General features: G+C 46.4%; 1 protein-coding gene across 2 annotated transcripts in view; it reads left to right on the top strand.

Moving 5' to 3' along the window:
• CNIH3 (cornichon family AMPA receptor auxiliary protein 3) overlaps positions 1 to 21561 on the top strand; it is a 131019-nt gene that overhangs the window by 98142 nt on the left and 11316 nt on the right. For both annotated transcript variants that reach the window (XM_068986474.1, XM_068986476.1), the window contains one exon: positions 21345 to 21457. In XM_068986474.1, coding sequence (XP_068842575.1) covers positions 21345 to 21457 — 113 coding nt within the window. The remainder of the gene's footprint in view (positions 1 to 21344; positions 21458 to 21561) is intronic.

The following is a 21561-nucleotide window of genomic DNA, read 5'->3' on the forward strand; positions in this document are numbered from 1 at the left end:
CTGGCAACCACCTTGAAAACTCTGGAAAGCTTTATCCTAAGTTTCCAAACTTCTTAGATTTTCCAGCTGCCACATCGATTTTGCAGTTGCTTTGACTGAAAGATTAACATTAAATAATCTTAATTAATTTAGCTACATCTAAAATTCCTGCCACCTCCCCCTCTTCCAGCATTCTCAAAAGTATTGTCCTGTATGCCTCTTTTGACTGTAATGGTGTTAAACCCTGGATCTTCAGGGAAATACGACCTTCAGTAGTGGGTTAATCAGGTGTCAAACAGACACTGCCTGGGAGACCTCCCTCTGCAGTTATTTAAAATATCATCACTGTACCTGTGATTTCCAGACCCATCTCTGGTTTTACTGAAAAGTCAAAGGGAGGGAAAAAAGAGTCACTGCTGAGAGGCATGTGTGGTTTTGATTGTCACAACAAAGTCTTTGCACAGTTCTCAGGAGTCTTGTGGATATCACAGCTCTTGCCTTGCTTTGATTGTTCAGTATGTGTTGGTTCGTACACTGGCCCCTGTATATGGAGGGCAGGGAGAGAGTGAAGAAAAAGGCAGCCCACTCCAGGTTGGTAGGCGGCAAGTCTAATAAGCCAGGGAGCTTACTTACAAGGCTGTCCTGTATGAAGACAAGATGAGTGGATCTCCACACCTACCCCAAGAATCTTAAAACTTTATATGGAGGCCTTAACTGGGTTAGTCATGCATTCAGTCCACAGGGTCTCACCCTGCTCTCTCTTGGAACAGGCCCCACTGTGAAAGCGGCAGGCAGAGGACAGGGCGGGGGTGAGGAGCCTTGACACCCCGGGCCAGCTCAAGGGTCAGCCGGTGGTCCCGCCCTCTAGTTGATCTCCTCCATCACTTCCTCCTTCACAACCGGCTCTTACAATCTTGTATGTCCCCTTTCCATAATGTGCCCTGAATAGTCAGCAAGGGTTTTCCCCAGCATGCAAGTGACTTGTTGGAAGGCTGTCTGGCTGCATTGAAAACTGATGCCACAGTCTAGACAAGTGCAAGAGAAAACACAGATCAAGATAATGATTCCTAAACTAAATAACATTTTTGTGTGTGTGTGTGTGTGTGTTATCAAGAGCCCTATTGGAGCTCAGACTATGCCTCAATGGCATATTGATTATTTTGAAATTAAGTTACTGAAGAAATGGTTGATACAAGAGGGATAGTTTCACCCCTCTCTGTTTCCCTGCAAAGCAGGAAATTTCTCTCCTGTTAGAGGTGAGCTCTGTGCACCTGAATGCAAAAGGACACCATTATCGCCGGAGCCTGGGAATTCAGGGCTGAGAAGCCTGGTAAACATGCCTTGTTATTGCGTTCACTTACTACCCCAAGCCCACACAATTTAGATTCTTCACTAATTAAGCATCCAAAGCTTAATTTCTTTGTTTTGTCAATTCCTCCCTCATTCATTGTTTCTCTAGGGAGGATCCCCTGGAGAAGGAAATGGCAACCCACTCCAGTATTCTTGCCTGGAGATCCCGTGGATGGAGGAGCCTGGTGCACTAGAGTTCACGGGGTCACCAAGAGTCGGGCATGACTGAGTGACTAATACACACGTACTGTTTCTTGGTCTAAAAAGTATAAAAACTGCCTGCTTTGGTCACGTCTTAGGTCCCACTTCTTTAAGACCTCTGTGCACATGAGTTGAAACTTGTTTCTTTTTCTCCTGTTAATCTGTCTAGTGTCGATTTTTAGTCCAGCCACAAGAACTCAAGAAGGGTAGAGAGGGAAACTTCCCCCTCACCATCAGCCCTATGATCTGAATCACGGATTTATGAAGTCTCCTAGGCTTGGGGTCAGGTCACTCGGGTCATTCATTTGTGTCTTTATGTGATTTAATAGTGATGATGTATTGGTGAACTCATCAGGTATGAACACATTACCTTCTGTTTAGATAATGGCATGGGTGCCTCCTTATGATATAATGTCCAAGGCAATTCTATTTTGGAGGACAACTTTTCTGATTAAAGACATTTCGGTGTTCAGTCGGACACGACTGAAGCGACTTAGCATGCATGCATGCATTGGAGAAGGAAATGGCAACCCACTCCAGTGTTCTTGCCTGGAGAATCCCAGGGACAGAGGAGCCTGGTAGGCTGCTGTCTATGGGGTCGCACAGAGTCGGACATGACTGAAGCAACTGAGCAGTGTTCAGTAAGGGCAGGCTTAAATTATTTGAAGGCTTAAACACTTTGTTGGCTTAGATCATTTGAGGTTTGCTCAGAATTTTGTAAGGGCTTCTATGCACGTTATAATGTCCTCTAGGCTGATAGAGGGGACAAATATGGCCAAATGATCATACCAATGGAAAACAGAGTGTGTCCCCTCCTTGAGGAGAAAGACATTGACAGTTTTAGGACTTGACCTGGTTGCACGTACCATACATGTCAGCTGAAGAAGGCAGAACTGAGAGGCGTGAGGAGGTGGACGGTGAGTGGGATATGCCAGACCAAGACCCTCACTTTCTCTCCTCTTTTGATGGTGCATGTTCCGTTCCAGCTGTAGTGTGTTTTCACAGATCCAGCTTGCAGTAGGACAACGGGATCCCACTAGAGTTATCCCTTACCTGGGGGTGCCAAGTATGTTACCCATCCCAGTGGGATATCTCATTGCAAATTCCAGTAGGTAACTTCTTTCCTAGGTGTGATGAGGCTTGGTGTTCTCAGCAGCATAGCATGTTGGTCCATGGTGAAATGTGGGGCAGTGGCTGTTTCTTACTATTTCCACGCCTTTATAGTATTGGGTGCATTGGTAGGTGTCCCCAGTCTGGCACATGGGGCGATGGGCTCTAGTGGTTGATCATTCAAATCTATTAAATCCTGGAAGAGCACTTTAGTCTACTCAGCCAAGATAGTTTTACTTGTTAGGAATTTTAACTGCTGTTTTAATGTTTTATATTTTCTTTCTGTTAATCCCATTGTTTGTGGGATATAGGGGAGATGAAACCTCCATTCAATGCCGTGTTCTTTTGTCCAGTCTTGCATATCATGGCCTTTGAACTGTGACTGCTGATCACTGTTCCACGAGGGTATCTGTACGTGGTACTCAGTTTCTTGAGTCCCTTGGCGACAGTAGCGGCTTGCATGGCAACAGGGAAAAGCTTGGGTTAAGGCAGATGCCGTGTCCACACAAACCAAGGCATATTTAGAACGCTGTCTCCGAGTGGGGTGGCCAGTATAATCCACGTGCTAGTCCCTCGATGGTTGGGAATTCTGTGGATGACCCCAGACTTCCTTGGCACTTGCCTTGGGCATAGTTTTGAATACACAGGACATGCTGTTACTGCATCAAACTAGTCATTTCAAGGGTGGCCTGGCGTCCTTGGTAATGTGTGCTGTGGTAGCTGCTCTGTGTATCCAATCTGCTGTATGAACTGGAGAGTCAGTTGCCAGGGCTCATACCTGAACTAGGGCATCAACTTCCTGGTTGCTATGGCTGTCAGTGCCAGGTGCATGGAGGGCAGTAAGAAATGCCTCAGGCTCTTGCAGATGAACCCAAATGTCTTTCCAGGTATCCTGACCCCACAAGGGTTTACTTATGGTCATCTATCCCTTGACTTCCTGGGTTGTTAACAGCCTGGACTCATGAGTGATCAGCAGCCAAACTGCTCTGAGTTCAGCCTATTGGTGGTGTGGTTTATTCCTGTTTCTAGGCATCTGTATAACAGGCATCAGCAGGAAACTCACCTATTCTCTCTCTGTTGGCCATAGAGGCTGCTATAGGCATAGAGGTCATTTGGAGGATATATCTATTTTTTACAGGGCTTAGTAGCACCTACATTTTTAGAGACAGTGAGCTACAGCAAATAAGCATGCTATTGAGTCAAAGTGGGATCCATGGCAGAGGAAGGTCAGTGGAACATATTCCAATCTATCCCTTGATAGGAAGGGATGTTACTGCCATGATATGTGAGGCATTCTCCTTGGAGGAGTATTATGTACATTGCTAGGAGCTGTTGCTCTATGGGAGTGGATCATGTTTGTGCCCTCTTTTAAAGCTGGGGCCAAAATCCTTGGGGTACTCTCTCCTTCCCTGGTCTCTGCCATAGCGCCCAAACATACCTTCCAGAGTCACAGATATATCTAACTCAATGGTAGCCCTGCTGAGGAGCTGCCCAGAGCTTTAGAATTTTTGCCTTCTCAAGGTGGCTTCTTGCTGTGATGCCCAATCCCACATGTGCCTTCTTTTTCCCAGGCAGATCAGGGATGGAGGCGCTGTGCCAGGTGGGGAATAGAAGTCCTCCAGATGTCAAATCCTTGCAAAGGCTTGCATCTTTTTCATGCTCTTAGGGGTTTTAATAGGTTTGCATCTTAGCAATCACAACTTCTGGGACAATGAACGTCTTCGTTAACCAAATGATTCCCCCAAACTTTAGGGCAGTACCTGGACCTTGAATTTTCCGCATGTCTATCTCTAATCTTCTCCCTCACAGGTGTTCCAGTAAAGCCTGCAGAATGGCCTGCAGCAGAGGCAAGTCTTCGTATGTTAACCTTACATCAACATTAATAGGCACATTTTACTGATGTGGGGAAGAAAAACAGGCCAGGTCTCAGGTTACCATTTTGGGTATATTGCTTTGGCCAAAAAGATTATTTGGGTTTTTCTGTAATATGGGAAAAATCCCAGTGACCTTTTTGGCCAACCCCATATTATGATGTTGTGCCTCATAGGAGTATTTGAAAGCTCCACTGCTGTCCCTCCTGTATGAAGGCAAATTGATCTTAGTTTCTCCATGAATCTCCTTGAAGAACCTTTTTGGGAACATTTATATTAATGACATATATTTATATAAAAAACCTAAAGAAAATTTATCGTCATTTCTTATTTGATTGTTTTTCATGTAACTTAGCATATCAAATAAGCCTAATATAAGCCCAAAGTAATTTTGAAGTCAATAAGATTCATTTAGAATTTGATTTGGGGATTTAAAAGATTTTGCCCAAATTTAAGTTTGTAAAAAATATCAAAAGGTTTAAAATGCTTGATTAAGTAGGATCAGAGTTCATTTTGAAACAACACTTCAGTTCAGTTCAGTCGCTCAGCCATGTCTGACTCTTTGTGACCCCATGAATTGCAGCATGCCAGGCCTCCCTGTCTATCACCAACTCCTGGAGTTCACTCAGACTCGCCTCCATCAAGTCAGTGATGCCATCCAGCCATCTCATCCTCTGTCATCCCCTTCTCCTCCTGCTCCTAATCCCTCCCAGCATCAGAGTCTTTTCCAGTGAGTCAACTCTTCACATGAGGTGGCCAAAGTACTGGAGTTTCAGCTTCAGCATCATTCCTTCCAAAGAAAACCCAGGGCTGATCTCCTTCAGAATGGACTGGTTGGATCTCCTTGGAGTCCAAGGGACTCTCAAGAGTCTTCCCCAACACCACAGTTCAAAAGCATCAATTCTTTGCTGCTCAGCTTTCTTCACAGTCCAACTCTCACATCCATACGTGACCACTGGAAAAACCATAGCCTTGACTAGACGGACCTTTGTTGGCAAAGTAGTGTCTCTGCTTTTCAATATGCTATCTAGGTTGGTCATAACTTTCCTTCCAAGGAGTAAGAGTCTTTTAATTTCATGGCTGCAGTCACCATCTGCAGTGATTTTGGGGCCCCTCAAAATAAAGTCTAACACTGTTTCCACTGTTTCCCCATCTATTTCCCATGAAGTGATGGGACCAGATGCCATGATCTTCGTTTTCTGAATGTTGAGGTTTAAGCCAACTTTTTCACTCTCCACTTTCACTTTCATCAAGAGGCTTTTTAGTTTCTTTTCACTTTCTGCCATAAGGGTGGTGTCATCTGCATAACAACACTTAGTTATCCATTTAACTAAAGTGACAACTAAGAGGTCAAAGGCAAATGCAAAGTAACATAGTTTTATATATATATAAAAGCTTAGCTCTTTTAATAAAGAAGATTTCACTTTCTCAAGACCTGTTAAAAAACAGGAAATTATATTTTTATAAAACACAGAATCTTTGTTTTGTAGGCAGATTACTTAAAAGGTAAAGAAAAGTTTTTATAATCATATCACAAACAGGCCAGTAGTCCAAAAGGCCTTCTTCCTTTTAGCAGATGAAAGAAAAAGTGAGTTTCAGTTTTATATAAGTCCATTATTGATATTAAAGGTTTTTTTTCTTGAAGCCAATTAGATAGAGCTCTTTTATAAAATAACTTTGATAATACTTTCCATAGATAGAAAAACATAACACATATATGCACACATACCTAAACATACAAACAGAGACCCCATAGCTTTCATTCCAAAACTTTAGCCATGAATTAGGCTCTCCTTCACATGGTTAAAGCTTTTTATCCAGTATTTGTGAGGAAGACTTTTAAGATTTATATTTGACTAATTCTGTCAAGGAGGCTGTAAACTAGATTTCGGGCAAGGGAGCTTCTATAGCACTATGTTTTAAAAAATATTTATGGGAACAGGGGTTACTCTCTTAGTTGCTCCAGGCATGTGAGATCTTCCCCAACCAGGAATTGAACTGGTGTCTCTGGTACTGCAAGGCAAATTCATTACCACTGGACCTCCAAGAAAGCCCAGCAGTCTATATTTTAAAAAACCTTTCTCCCCCTTTTTTCCTTCTGTCTTTGTAGGCAGGGACTTAGTTGTCCTTTGGGGTGTTTACATTTCAAAGATGTGGTAAGATTTACAATTTCAAGGGACGGAGAAAGACTGCAGGTTTGCTCCTAGGAGTTTTGGGGTGTATTTGTCTGTTATCAGAAGTCTAGGGTAATTGCTATTTAAAATTCCCTTTGTATTAGGAGTTGGATGACGTGGGGCACTCTGTCTGTTTTATTGTCAGTTACCATAATATCCTCCCTTTCATTATCCCAGCTTCTCCAAGGATTCTACCTCTAGTGCCCTAACCAGACTTTGTCACACGTGCTCGGATATTAATCTGCGGCAGCTTGTGCCCTCCTGGCTTTGCAAAATCTTGTACTAAAGTCTCCAGTTTACTAATCTTTTCTCCCACCTTATCTGCTAGCCCCCAAGCTAGCAAAATAGTAGACAGTTACATTTTTTTTTTCTAATTTACGCTCTTCTTTTCAACTCTCTAACTTAGGCTTTAGCCTGTAGTTGGGCATCGATGGCCACTGACCTGCCCATAGTAAAGGCCATTTACTGGGGCAGCCATTCGCTGCTCTTTGCCATGGTGTGCTCTGCATAGTGTTCCAGCCAAATGCATTAAAGCAGTGGCATTTTCAGGGTGTACTCATACTCATGCAGGGGTCCATAGTCATCTGACATACAGGGCACCCCTCCCCACATAGAATTTTGTGGCCAGTGTGGGATTTCCTTTGTAGATGCCTCTTTCCCAAAGCCCATTTCTTTAGTCTACTGGCTGGCTCACCAATTTTTGGTTTGAAAACTAGTCTTTGTATGCAGAGGGCAAGGAGAGACCATTGAAAGAGGTATATCACTCTAGACTGATAGATGGCAGGTTTAATAAGCAAAACATAAATTTAAAAATTTATTTATAAAGCTCGTCTTAGGTGGCTATAAAATGAGTAGAGCTCTGCACCCAACCCACCAGAATCTTTAAGTTTATGTAGGGGTTCAGTCATATATACAGTCCAGATGGTCTCAACAGCAGCTTACTCTCTCAAGGCTGCATCCTTGGTGCAGCTGCCACTATGGCAACAGGAGGCTGTGTGTATCTTGCAAGGACAGGCGAGGGGGTAAGAAGCCTTCAGGTGCTCAGATCTAGCTTCCAGGTCACCTGGTGGTCCTGTCCTATTGATGACCTCCTCTAGTGCCTCATCCGCATGTATGTGATGTGTGTGTGTCCAGGGATTTACATCTGTGAGTCCACATTCAGTCCACATATATGACCACTTGCCCAAGGTCATATAGCCCTGGTCAAGTTACTTCTCTGAACTTCAGTTTCCTGCTCTGTAAAATGAAGCTTATCAGAGCTCCTCCTTCAGAGATTGTTGCAAGGAATAAATGGATAAGGCAGTAAACACTTAACATAGTGGTCAGGGCTGAATGTACTGTGCTGTGCTTAGTTGCTCAGCTGTGTCCAACTCTTCGTGTTCCCATGGACTGTCCCGCCAGGCTATTCTGTCCATGGGGATTCTCCAGGCAAGAATACTGGGGTGGGTTGCCATGCCCTCCTCCAGGAGATCTTCCCAACCCAGGGATTGAACCCAGGTCTGTAACCTAGGCTTTAGCACTGCATTGCAGGTGGATTCCTTACTGTCTGAGCCACCAGGGAAGCCCATGAATACTGAAGTGGGTAGCCTATCCCTTCTCCAGGGGTACTTTCCAACCCAGGAATCGCACCGGGGTCTCCTGCATTGCAGGCAGATTCTTTACCATCTGAGCTACTAGGGAAGCCCTAGGGCTGAATAAACATTAGTTATTATTATATCAACCAGCATATATGCTTATGGCTGGCTTTATTGAAAGGAGAAAAGTATGTGCTATTTTCTACCCAGTATGAAATCTGTCTTTTTAGTACTTTGGCCTGACTTTTGATCCTTCCATTTCAGTGTAATTTTTAGTTAGTCTGAAACACATAGCATTAATGTTGTGTTTGTTCTAAGCAGTCTCTACAGGGCCTGGGCTCCCTGAAATTAAAGCAGCCTCCAGACATCAGCTTGGGAGTCACAGACAGGATAACACCAGCCCTTATATTTTAGTCAAACATTTCCAGAGTTCTCTATCAGCACAGCTTCACAAAAATATATACTTCCCTAAGACCCCTTCATTCCTTAAACTCATGCGAATTATCTTATTGAGACAGATTTCTTATAGGCACCAGGGAAAATGTGAAAGATAGTGAGGAGTCAAGAGGAGACGTGTACTGGCCCATTTCCTTTGCTCTTTGCATGGAAATAAACACACACAGGATCCTTACTTTGCAAGGAGTGTGGAGAGCTGCCTGCTTTGCACTTCCCAGGTGGCAGGAGGATGTGTTTTGAAGGACTTGTTTGTGCCTCCCACACGTTCGCTGTGTGAGGTGGTATAAGTTCTGGCTGGCCCAGGCTCTGATACAGGCTAGCCCCTGAATAATGTCTGTTGAATGAGTGGATGGAATGAATGAGCTGGTCACAATTGAAATTCCATAGAGAAGTGATTAGAGGGACCTCAGGGTCACCCCATTCATCCACTCATGGATGAGTTATTATCAAACACCTACTCTAGGACACCTGGCAACACTATTCCTCAGAACTGCAGGGGCTACAGAAGAAGCACGGGCTGTCCCCAGCTTTCAAATGGATTGTCTGCATTCCAGAAATTCACCGGAAAGTTGACTGTTTGATTAAAAAAACAAACCCTTTTCCACCTGCTGTTCAGTCTTTGGGCCAATCCAGAGATTCATGTCACTTTATCTGGTGAGGGACGGGATCACTATTACTGTGGAACTTGCCCATATCCATATGAAATTTTGTTTATCTCATGTGCCTTCCAGAAAACAGACAAATAACAAAGCCCTTATCCCCATGTGCCTAGCTATTGCTCTTCACCAGGCTCTTTTTCACAGGGAATGAAATGGCTGTCTCTTCCCTGTCCCTGAATCCAGTGGGCATCTTTCCCTCCCATGATGCTCATCTCCCCCAGCAGTGTTTGGCTGCCCATTTCTCCTTCCATCTCTAACCACCAAGATCCCCTGGCTTTATGACCCTGTGCCCTCGGGTCCTCCTCCTGCCTGTCTGGTTGCCCTCTGTTATTAGCCTTCTTGGCCTGCTTACCCCTTGAATATTAGTGAACCTAAGGACTTTAACCTGGACTTTGTTCTTAATCTCATCTCACTCTGCACTCTCCTACCAGGCAATCCTAATTTCATTTACCATCAGTGTTTCTATAACCTCCAAGTCCTTCTTCTGAGGACCAGTCCTCCACACTCAACTCTCCTACAGACTTCTCAAACACTGGCCAGTCCTGAGCCCTTATTTTGCCCCCTGCAAAACACTTTCTCTTCCAATTTCATCACCTAGCTGTTGAAGATTTCTGAGAGTAATCCTCTCCTCTCTTCTCTCATCTAATCATCTAACACCTCAACTGGCTCCCAGCTTGAGTATTCTGCTTTTCCTCATACAGCTAATCTTCTAAATCTCAATTCAGAGGCCATCCTCTTCCAGGAAGCCCTCCTTCAACTCCTCATTCAGAGTGGATGTTTCTTCTTTCCTTTCTTTCTTCCTCATGCTGCTTCCATGCTGCCTCTGTACCTCAGCTCTTATTTGTTGTGCTGGAGAATCCGTGGTTTCCATGCTCACTTACACGCCAGTCTCCTTCAACTAGACTGCTTTGCGTTCACTGCCTAGAAAGGGCTTATGGGCTTCCCAGGTGGTGCTAGTCATAAAGAACCCATCTGCCAGTACAGGAGACACAAGAGACGCAGGTTTGATCCCTGGGTCAGGAAGATCCCCTGGAGGAGGGCTTGGCAACCCACTCCAGTAATCTTGCCTGGAGAATCCCATCGACAGAAGAGCCTGATGGGCTACAGTCCATAGTATCACAGAGTTGGACACCACTGAAGTGACTTAGCATGCACCCAAGGGCTTATAATAAATATTTACTGACTGAGTGCCTAAGTGGAGCTCTTCAGCGCTGGAAGGCTTGTCAATCACTTAGCCCTCTGCCCTTTTCATTCTAGAACTTTCCCTTCTGTTTGTCTCTCTCCTCTCAAACAATCTGAACTTTTGCCTAATCACTCCCTGTATTCTGAACACGACAATTCCCACTCTTCTCATCCCTAGCTTAGAGAAAGAAAGAAAGGAGTGGGTAGCTACAAGTGTTAGCTTAAGCTGTCTTTGAATTGCCAGCTAGTTGTAGGAGAATTTTGTCCCTTTAAAAATATGGCATTATTTGAGAGCGTGCTTTTATTCTCACCTCCTCCTTGAGTGGGCTCATAGGTAGTTTAGTAATTTAACAAGTATGTGAGGAAACTGGCAGAGAGGCTTTTGAAATTCAAGTGTCTTGAAGCTGCCTGAAAATGGTGATAAAGGCAGGCTGAGAGGTGTGGGCAGGGGAGGACTGGAACCCCAAACGTTTGGTCCTAAAACAAACCAGTCATCTCCCAGGTCTAGAAAGTCCACTGAGACCCAAGGAAGGCCATAGATGGGCAGGAGGAGATTGTGTGTGACATTGAAGGTCAGGGGATCACCTGCTGGGGACAGAGAGAGGATGGTGGGAAATAGAGGCTGCAAGGTTCTAGAGGGGAGAGGAGGCTGGAGAGATGACCTCCATCGCTGGAAGATGCCAAGGCTAACCCTTCAAGGTTAGACACCACGGCCTTGATTTCTCAGGGAGCCTCATGGGGATTCTCCCACTTGGCAGTGGCTTGGAGAGCCGGGAGCCAGACACTACCACCCTTATCTGCATATACTACCTGTGCAGACTCAAGTCCACGAGCAGTAGTTAGTAAGCATTACTCTGTGAGCACTGGACTGTCACCGCCCTGCTGGGAGACTGGAACCCAGGGTCTTGAAAATGGAAGCCTCTGCCCTTTGTGTTCTTCAAACTCTTGGCTATGAATCTCAGCTCCAGTGTTTAAGAACATCAACTGGGATGCTTCTGAAAATTGCAGATTCTTGGCTAGAGAGTTTATCTTAGCAAGTAGATGGGTGTAGAACTCAGAAATCTGCATTTTAAACAAGTGTCCCAGGTGTTCTGCTGCAGGTGGCTGGAAGGCCCTCTTTTGGGAATCCGTGGTAAGCAGCCATTTCTCAGACTTTACTGTGCATACAGATCCCCTGGGGATCTTGTTAGAATTCACCAAGTTCTTATTCAGCAGTCTGGATGCAGCCTAAATTCTGTTTCTAACAAGCTCCCAGGTGGTGCTGATGATGGTCCTGTGGCCACACTCTGAGGCCTGAGGTTCTCAGTGGTTCACGTGGGAGCTAGTTAGAAAGGCAGATTCTTAAACCTCACCCAGACCTATTGAATCTGAAATGCTAGGTGTGGGGCCCTGCCATCTGCATTTTAGCAAAACCCTCAGGTGATTGAGAAGTACCATACCATTTGGGAATCACTGTCCAGGCCCTGGGTCACTCAGACAGTCTCCTTCTCCTACTGTCTCCCCTTATTTCCCCTGTGTTCCTGCGGAACAGGCTCATGGGGAAATGATCGGTGCCTGGTTCCCTTGAGGCCTGGCTCTGTCTCCTGGGATTGGATGTGAGGGTCTGATCCTGACTCTCACAAGGGCAAAGCAATACTTGGCCCAGGCATTTGGGAGACGTGCTGGCAGCAAAGGGCACAGAGCCGTGCCCGCAGTTCCTGGTGTGCATACAGTTGGCCTCTGTCAGATTGATTTTATGGCGACTTTTTCTTTTTTTGCAGTGTTGTATTAGTTTCTGGTGTACAGCAAAGTGATTCAGTTTCAGTTCAGTTCAGTTGTTCAGTTGTGTCCGACTCTTTGCAACCCCATGGACTGCAGCATGCCAGGCCTCCCTGTCCATCACCAACTCCCAGAGCTTGCTCAAACTCAAGTCCATTGAATCAGTGATGCCATCCAACCATCTCATCCTCTGTATCCCCTTCTCCTCCTGCCTTCAATCTTTGCTGGCATGAAAGTCTTTTCAAATGAGTCAGTTCTTTGCATCAGGTGGCCAACGTTTTGGAGTTTCAGCTTCAGCATCAGTCCTTTCAATGAATATTCGGGGTTGATTTCCTTTAGGATTGACTAGTTTGATTTCCTTGCAATCCAAGGGACTCTCAAGAGTCTTCTCCAACACCACAGTTCAAAAGCATCCATTCTTTGGTGCTCAGCTTTCTTTATAGTCCAACTCTCACGTCTATACATGACTACTGGAAAAACCATAGCTTTGACTAGACGGACCTTGGTCAGCAAAATAATGTCTCTGCTTTTTAGTATGTTGTCTAGGTTGGTCATAGCTTTTCTTTCAAGGAGCAAGCATCTTTTAATTTCATGGCTGCAGTCACCATCTGCAGTGATTTTGGAGCCCAAGAAAATAAAATCTCTCACTGTTTCCCTATCTATTTGCCATTAATTGATGGGACTGGATGCTATGATCTTAGTTTTCTGAATGCCGAGTTTTAAGCCAGCTTTTTCAGTCTCCTCTTTCACCTTCATCAAGAGCCTGTTTCGTTCCTCTTCACTTCCTGCCAGAAGTGTGTCCTCTGTGTATCTGAGGTTATTGATATTTCTCCTGGAAATCTTGATTCTAGCTTGTGCTTCATCCAGCCCAGCATTTCACATGATGTACTCGTCATAGAAGTTAAATATGCAGGATGACAGTATACAGCCTTGATGTACTCCTTTCCAAATTTGGAACCAGTCTGTTGTTCCATGTCTGGTTCTAACTGTCACTTTGTGACCTGCATACAGATTTCTCAGGAGGCAGGTTGGGTGGCCTGGTATTCCCATCTCTTGAAGAATTTTCCACAGTTTGTTGTGATCTACACAGTCAAAGGCTTTGGCATAATCAATAAAGCAGAAGTAGATGGTTTTCTGGAACTCTCTTGCTTTTTCTATGATCCAATGGATGTTGGCAATTTGATCTCTGGTTCCTCTGACTTTTCTAAATCCAGCTTGAACATCTGGCAATTCATGGTTCACGTACTGTTGAAGCCTGGCTTGGAGAATTTTGAGCATTACTTTGCAAGAATTTGAGATAAGTGCAATTGTGCAGTAGTTTGAACATTTTGGGGCATTACCTTTCTCTGGGATTGGAATGAAAAGTGACCTTGAAAACTGACCTTTTCCAGTCCAGTGACCAGTGCTGAGTTTTCCAAATTTCCTGGCATATTGAGTGCAGCACTTTCACAGGATCGTCTTTTAGGATTTGAAAAAGCTCAACTGGAATTCCATCACCTCCACTAGCTTTGTTCATAGTGATGCTTCCTAAGGCCCACTTGACTTCACATTCCAGGATGTCTGGCTTTAGGTGAATGATCACACCATCGTGGTTATCTGGATGATGAAGATCTTTTCTTTATAGCACAGGAATACAATTTATATATAGATGCAGTTTATAAATAAATATATATGTTTCCTAGGTGGTGCTAGTAGTAAAGAACCCGCCTGCAAGTCAGGAGATGTGAGAGATGCAGGTTTGATCCCTGGGTTGGAAAGATCCCCCGGAGGAGGGCATGACAACCCACTCCAGTGTTCCTGCCTGGAGAATCTCACGGATAGAGGAGCCTGGCAGACTACAGTCCACAGAGTCACAGAGAATTGGACATGAGGAGATCCAACCAGTCCATTCTGAAGGAGATCATCCCTGGGATTTCTTTGGAAGGAATGATGCTAAAGCTGAAACTCCAGTACTTTGGCCACCTCATGGGAAGAGTTGACTCATTGGAAAAGACTTTGATGCTGGGAGGAATTGGGGGCAGGAGGAGAAGGGGACAACAGAGCATGAGATGGCTGGATGGCATCATGGACTTGATGGACATGAGTCTGAGTCAACTCCGGGAGTTGGTGATGGACAGGGAGGCCTGGCGTGCTGCGATTCATGGGGTCACAAAGAGTCAGACACGACTGAGCGACTGAACTGAACTGAAGTGAAGTGATTCAGCACAGCACAGCACATGTACGTGTGTGTGTTTGTGTAATGTATATATGTAATATATATGTTATATATATAACACATATACTCTTTTCAGATTATTTTTCCTTTGTAGGTTATTACAAGATATTGAATATAATTCCCTGTGCTATCCAGTCAGTCCTTGTTGTTTATTTTATATATAGCAGTGTATATCTGTTAATCTTAACCTCCTTATTTATCATCCCCTCCCCCCAATTTTATGGTGACTTTAAATTACAATTCTAATTGCATTTTTATTTGGCTAAGTTGCATATGTACCAGAATAATCTGCTTTCCCCATAAAAATACTGGATAAACATTGATGCAGAATCCAGGAGGTCAAACAGTTTGATGTGCCAGCATCATCAAATAGGCAACACTCCAGCTGGCCCATCCCAAGTCTGAGCTGTTGGGATGTTCTTCCTTAATTGTGCCATCTGTGGTTGGGATGCCAGCCCTCCACCGGAGGGAGCAGAGGCTGCAGGGAAGCCTTGCCTCTGGGGGTGCTGACTGGCGAGTCTGGGTGGCCCTCCTTGGCCCCAGTCTGGTGCAGGCCCTTGCCTCCCTGCTACGGGGCAGCGCCTTCTCCAGGAGAGCTATGTTGTTGTCCAGTCACTAAGTCGGTCTGCCTCTGTGACGCCATGGACTGCAGCATGCCAGGAGAGCTTTACCCGGAGCAACTAAAGAGAAAGTGACTTCCTTTGAGCAAAGGGACTAAGACAGAATAAGGTTTCCTGACAGTGCCTAGATGCTGTTTTATAGTCTTCCAGTTTAGCAAAATCCCAGGTTCCTGAGCTGCCATCGTATGCCTCTTATCCTGCTGTCTCCTCCTCCTCATGTGAATTATGTGCACGATGGTTCATTTTGGGGCAATTGGAGAACAGATCCCCATGCTGGATATCTATGAGAAGATTGCCTCTGCCCTGCTCATCCTAGAAGGGCATCTCTGTTTTAGGGCCAGTCTGGTGTGGGCTGGGCAATCAAATGAAAGAGACATTATCTTTTCTTCTTCTTCATAGTCACTGGCTCCTGGGGCAGATAAACCTCAGGACAGACACACAGGGAACTGGGTTGTTGTTGAAAACAGGCAAGGACTGGAGCAGGCTGTTAAACTGTGGGTTTTTCTTCCCAGTTGGTGAAGCTGGAAGCTTGGTTTAATCAGAGTGAGGGAAGGTCAGAGGAGATTGGATGGAGACTCAAGCTCAAATGTAACTGGTAACAAAGGTGATGATCACGTTCGTCTCCACAACGACATCTTTCTTTCTTTGATGCTTCTTCCGCCTTGAGAGCACTGTCACAGAACACGCTGAGTCCCTTCTAGCAACTTTGTTGGTAGGCCGCACACGTTGGCATTTACAGATGAGGGAAATAAGTTTTTCTCAGTATCACACGGTCGATCATTATGTAACTGGTAAGAATTTATATAACACATTGAGATAGTGGGCTAATATTTTTAGCCCAATGTGATCACAGCAGAAAAGCTTGTTGTCTGAGTCAACAGGGTTCATTGAGAGATGGGTGGTCTCACAGCTGACACTCCCTTCAAGCTACACGCGCCCTGGGACCTTCCCCGTGGCTTCTATGGCTTGGCTCTTGGGGTGTTTGGGCCCAGCCAGGCTTATCCCAGCCCCTCAGAAATCCTGTCCCGCTGGGATGCTGGTGGGATCCAGGAGTGCATCCCTACCACTAGGGATGCTTGGTACCACCTTTGCCATCTCCTCCTCCCCAGTCTTAGGGAATCCACTCTCTCCCTAGGGAGCTTGATTCCTTTGCTTCAACTCCAAGCATTCCCTCTCTCTTTTCTCTCCCTTTAGGGGTCAGAAGAGCTTCTCTTCCTGCTCCTAAGCCCTTCTCCACCACAGTGAAATAAGACAGACATCGATACGTTATTACAGTATTCTCCCATCATGAGTAAAGATTTTTCAATTCAGTTCAGTTCAGTCGCTCAGTCATGTCCGACTCTTTGCGACCCCATGAATTGCAGGACGCCGGGCCTCCCTGTCCATCACCAACTCCCGGAGTTCACCCAAACTCATGTGCATCGAGTCAGTGATGCCATCCAGCCATCTCATCCTCTGTCGTCCCCTTCTCCTCCTGCCCCCAATCCCTCCCAGCGTCAGAGTCTTTTTCAATGAGTCAACTCTTCGCATGAGGTGGCCAAAGTATTGCAGTTTCAGCTTTAGCATAAGTCCTTCCAAAGAACACCCAGGACTGATCTCCTTTAGAATGGACTGGTTGGATCTCCTTGCAGTCCAAGAGACTCTCAAGAGTCTTCTCCAACACCACAGTTCAAAAGCATCAATTCTTCAGTGCTCAGCTTTCTTCAGTTGCAAATCACTTGTGGGCTAAAGCAGCTAATGAATGGATATATGAATGAATGAGATGATGCTTAAGTAGAAAGAAAATAAAATTCCTGGGGGAAACAGGTGGTGGATGAAAGTTTAGAGCTGAGCTGAGTGTGGCACATATAGGAGAGAAGCAGTAGCTGCTCTGCTGGACAGAGCAGTGTCCAGGGACAGAAACCTGCTAGAAGGTTCTTGCACCAGCCTTGGGAGAATGTGCTGGGGCCCATTCTCCAGTAGGGGAAGTAGACCAGTAGGGGGCAGTAGAAATTAAAAAAGGGAAAACAAATCCAAGTGGCTGTGAAGAAGAAATGGCAAAATTTGGAAACAGTGGCTTGAGAAATGGATGAGACAGAGAAGCCAGAGATGGCTATTGTTAGCAGAAATTGGACATTTAGGAGATAAAGTTTACAGGTGCTGGGAGGAGATTGAGCTTTCAGCACCAGGTGGTTGCAAACTTATCTGGATGGAAGCATCTGCCAGGAATTGGAAATTGAGGACTAGAATCTGGGCAGGGAGTCAGGATAGGTGATCCTCACCAGGCACCACATCCATCCTCTTAGGGGCCATGGAAGAAGCTGGGGGGCAGGGGGGAAGGTGGGGTGAACCCTTTGAGGTCTTCACTGACAAGTCTCTGAGCTTTGCTAGTGTGCTCTGAGAACTTCACCTGATACTTGACCTCTGCGAGCATCAGGGCAGGATGGAGTGGCAGGAGGCTGTGTTGTCATTGTACTCTCATGACCAGCCCGTACTCTGCAGTTTATGATGGCGACACACAAAGGCTGCAGCCCTGGGGGATGAGAAAGCTGGGTCCCAGCCGGAGGGGAATAAAATGAACATTTACCCAGAACTTGGCTCGCATCAGGCCGGGCCTTAATCCACTCAGTGGTGACTAAGTAGCCTGTTAGGTGGGCTTGTGAAGAACCCACCCAGGTGGTGACTGTCACCTCTCTCTTTTGCCCCATCATTTCCTGTTCCCGGAGGGCTGACTTCTAGCTTCCTCATGTAGTTAGGTTTTACTCATCCCTTCAAGTTTCCTGGATTCCGCCTTGATGACGAAGCCTTCTGTGAGCCCCCCTGGTTGGAGTGAATTGCAGTCTTTTCAGCAATCTCACAAGACCTATATCGAGACCACTTAGTTAGTATTTATGACTCTGTAAAGCAAGGCGTAAGGAGACACAGGAATTCAATAGACTGGGGCCTGTGTGAAGCAGTTCCTCTGTCTGTTGTATGAAAGAATGAGATTGGCACCATTCAACAGCTCGTCTTATTAAGGAAATAGTCTTTTCCATTGAAGGGGATGACTCAGGATGGTGGGGGGACAGTCAGTGCTCCCCTCAGTGTTCCTGTAGTTGGCTCAGGAGATGCAGGGACAGTCTTTGTAGAAGAGTGAGATAAGCAGGGTTGGGATGGGACAGCTAGTCCAAACAGCCCACATGGAAAATAAGCATTATGCCCACTTGGTGATCATTCAGCCCCTGCCTCAGTGTACCCAATGCTGGTGAAAGCAAGGGCAGGCTGCTCATCAGGAGGAGTCGCCACTTTGCTCTTCCCACTGATTACTCATTCTCTACCAGACAAGATGGGTTAAATGATGCTATGGTAAGAAACAGCTCCCGAATCTCAGTAGCATAGGATGCAGTGCAGTGGTTAAGACTGCAGGTGGATTGGAATCCTGATCAGGGAACTAAGATCCTGCATGCTGCATGGCTGGGCCACACAAACAAACCAAACAACCACAAAAAGCAAAACAAAACACCCAACAACAGCAGAAACACAAGCCAAACCAAACCCTCCAAACCGCATTTCTTTCTTGTTCATGCTGGTTGTCCATCCCCAGCTGCCCCAGCACCTCTGCTCACTTACGGCTTCAGGATGATGGAGGACCCTCCACCTAAGTGTGCCTTGCTGTGTCATAGGGGAGAAAGAGACCTCCAGCCGATTCTGCTCACAGCCCTTCGGCCCCACCCAGTAACATCCTAAGGGCAGATTCAGGAAGTGTGAGGGGTGGGGACGAGGGGGGGGTACGTGGAAGGGAGCCGGGGTGGGGTGAGGGGGTGGGGGGGGCAGCAGTAACGCCCAGTGGGCAGGCCCGGAGCACGTGGCCTGGTGGAGGTTCACTGGGTCCAGGAGGAACAGTCCCCGTCACAGAACAGGGACCTCCTGGGGAAGCAGGAGAAAAGCAATGCGTGGACATAAAGGGCACCCTTGCTGTCCCACCTGCAAGGGTGCTGCTCAGTGTTAGGCAGAGGCAGCTGGGAGAAGCCACCCCAAGAGCAGCATGGATTCTCAGCTTGTGTCCCCTGTGGACCCAGGTGGCCCCCATTAAGCAGTTTTCCTCGGTGTGGTGACAGTGACGAATCCTCCCTGCTCAGAAGGTTGCAGCTTCCACTATAAATCAAGCTCCGAAGAGAGAAGCAGTGATGGTGATGAACAGGGGGACCTGTAATCAGTCGGAGGTTTGTCACTGGAGCTACAGACGGGGATGATCCAGGCCCGCGGTGGCTGTCTCTTAACATGTTAATTACCTTGGCATATGTGTCTGAAATTGATGATTAAAAAATGAAGAGATGTAAGTAGTAGAGGTCACAGCCACTGCCCCCTGGAGCTGGCAGGCTGAGAACTGGAGAAGGGAGGAGGGGGATTTTCTCTTTAAGCAGGAGGAGGTGAGGCGGTGCCTTGGCTGGGCACAGATGGGGCTGGTAAAGATGGCTGCAAGGCCCTGGGAGGAGAAGTGATGGGACATACCCCCTCCTACCACGTGGTCCAGGCTCTTAGGGGCTGGCTGTGCTCAGTTCCCCCACTGAGGTCACGGCTGGCTCTTGTATGTTGATTCTAGGATTACTGCCTGAGAATTGTAAGATGTGGGTCAATGCAGTTCATTCTTCACTGGACTTGAGATGAAAGAAGATGCCACTTAGTTACAAAATGCATTTCTTCCACGTGTGCCTCTGCATGTATTTATTTCAAATGCGTGTCCCTCACTGTATCTGTCATCTGGGCCAGTTGGCTAATCTGACTAAAGTGAGAGACGAAAGAGACCGAGGTCGTGTTCTTTCCCCAAGATGGGACAGTTAGAGGCAGTTTGTTTCCCATCCAGAGGAATTTTGGTTTGTGGCCACAGGCTGCATCCCTGATGCCAGCCAGCCATGCTCCAGCCTCGCGCGCATGGTCAGTTCAATTGATTTTGTCAAATACTTGCTAAGTCTCTACTAAGTGCAAAAATAGAGTTTGGCCAGGACAGTTTATAGACTTGTGGAGTAGATCCTGGAAGAGATCTAGATGTGTTGAGAGGTGGGAGGAAGGTTATGACTCCATCATGGACGTGGAGAATCCCCCTGGGTGAGGGTCAGAAAGCATCCTGTGGGGCTGAAACCTTTAGGGTGGGGGAGCGGTGCGGTGGGATGGGCAGAGCTTCCATTAGAAAGTGGTGTTTGAGACAGGTCTTGAAGGATGGTTAGAATATGCTAGCTGGACCAAAGCGTTCATCATGGTCTAAACAATGCCCAGAGACTAACCACCCCCCACCCCGACATAGATGTATACATGCATTAAATACTCATTCATTAAATATTTATTCCTCTATGAGTGAGAAAGATGGTACATTTATATCTCTGTTTTAGGGTTTCCTTGCTACTTGCCTGGGTACCAGATTTCTCTTTTATAGTCACTTTGATTTCTGTTTCAACTTTACTTTCTGTTAAGATGTAACCACCCTTAGGAGGGGCTGGTTCATAGTCATTGAGCTCTTTTTACCATTTACACCAGTGTGGGTGGATTGGGGTTGGGAGGTTTGGTCTTCCTGCTGGTCACCTTCTACCGTCTGACCCTTCTTGATCTGGATTGGACTCTTTTCCCTCCGGAGGTTCAAGTTTCCCTCTTTTATCATTACATGTTGTTCCTCTCAGGTTCCTCTGGATCCATCCACCATCAAGCAAAATGCCGTTTCCCCAGCTCTCCTTTATTTGAACTAAATAGTTGGATACAACTGAAGTGACTTAGGATGCGTGCACACATATTAATATTTGCTTTAGGTCTGTGAGTCTCCATATGTGAATGCATAGGGGCTAGGAAAACAGGAGCAGCGCAGTTGTTGAATCACGGAAAACCCTATCAGTGTTTCTTCCAGTGCCTCCCACCCGGGGTCAGACATCACGGGGGCTGGATGGCCTCTTCTGCTTCTCCCAGGGGGGTCATCCATGGGTGACCCTGTGAAGCAAGTGCCCTGTTCTGGTATGTAGGGTGCTGAGGGCCTCTGTCCATTTAGGGCTAGGTATAAAGCATGGCTCTGGTCACATAAGAGGAGAACTTACCAGAAGTGGCCGGGGCAGTGACTCTGTGATGCTGTGCGGGGCAGGGGCTGTGTGTCAGCAGCGTGTCGGAGGCAGGATCCAGGCAGACGTCAGCTGCTGTAGAGGCTGGGGTGGCTTCTCCTCCCCCTCACTCAGGCCTGCGTCTCTGCTTCCTCTTCAGCTGGTGCTGCCAGAATACTCCATCCACAGCCTCTTCTGCATCATGTTCCTGTGTGCTCAGGAGTGGCTCACCCTGGGGCTCAATGTCCCTCTGCTCTTCTATCACTTCTGGAGGTAAGTCTGCTTGGGACTGCTCCGTCCTTCCCTTTCCTGCGCGGGCAGCCTGCCCTGTAGAGATGACACCCCCCACATGGACCAGCCAGCTGTGCCTTCCTCTC

This window comes from Capricornis sumatraensis, chromosome 14, assembly GCF_032405125.1.
Source record: "Capricornis sumatraensis isolate serow.1 chromosome 14, serow.2, whole genome shotgun sequence".
NCBI lineage: Eukaryota > Metazoa > Chordata > Mammalia > Artiodactyla > Bovidae > Capricornis > Capricornis sumatraensis.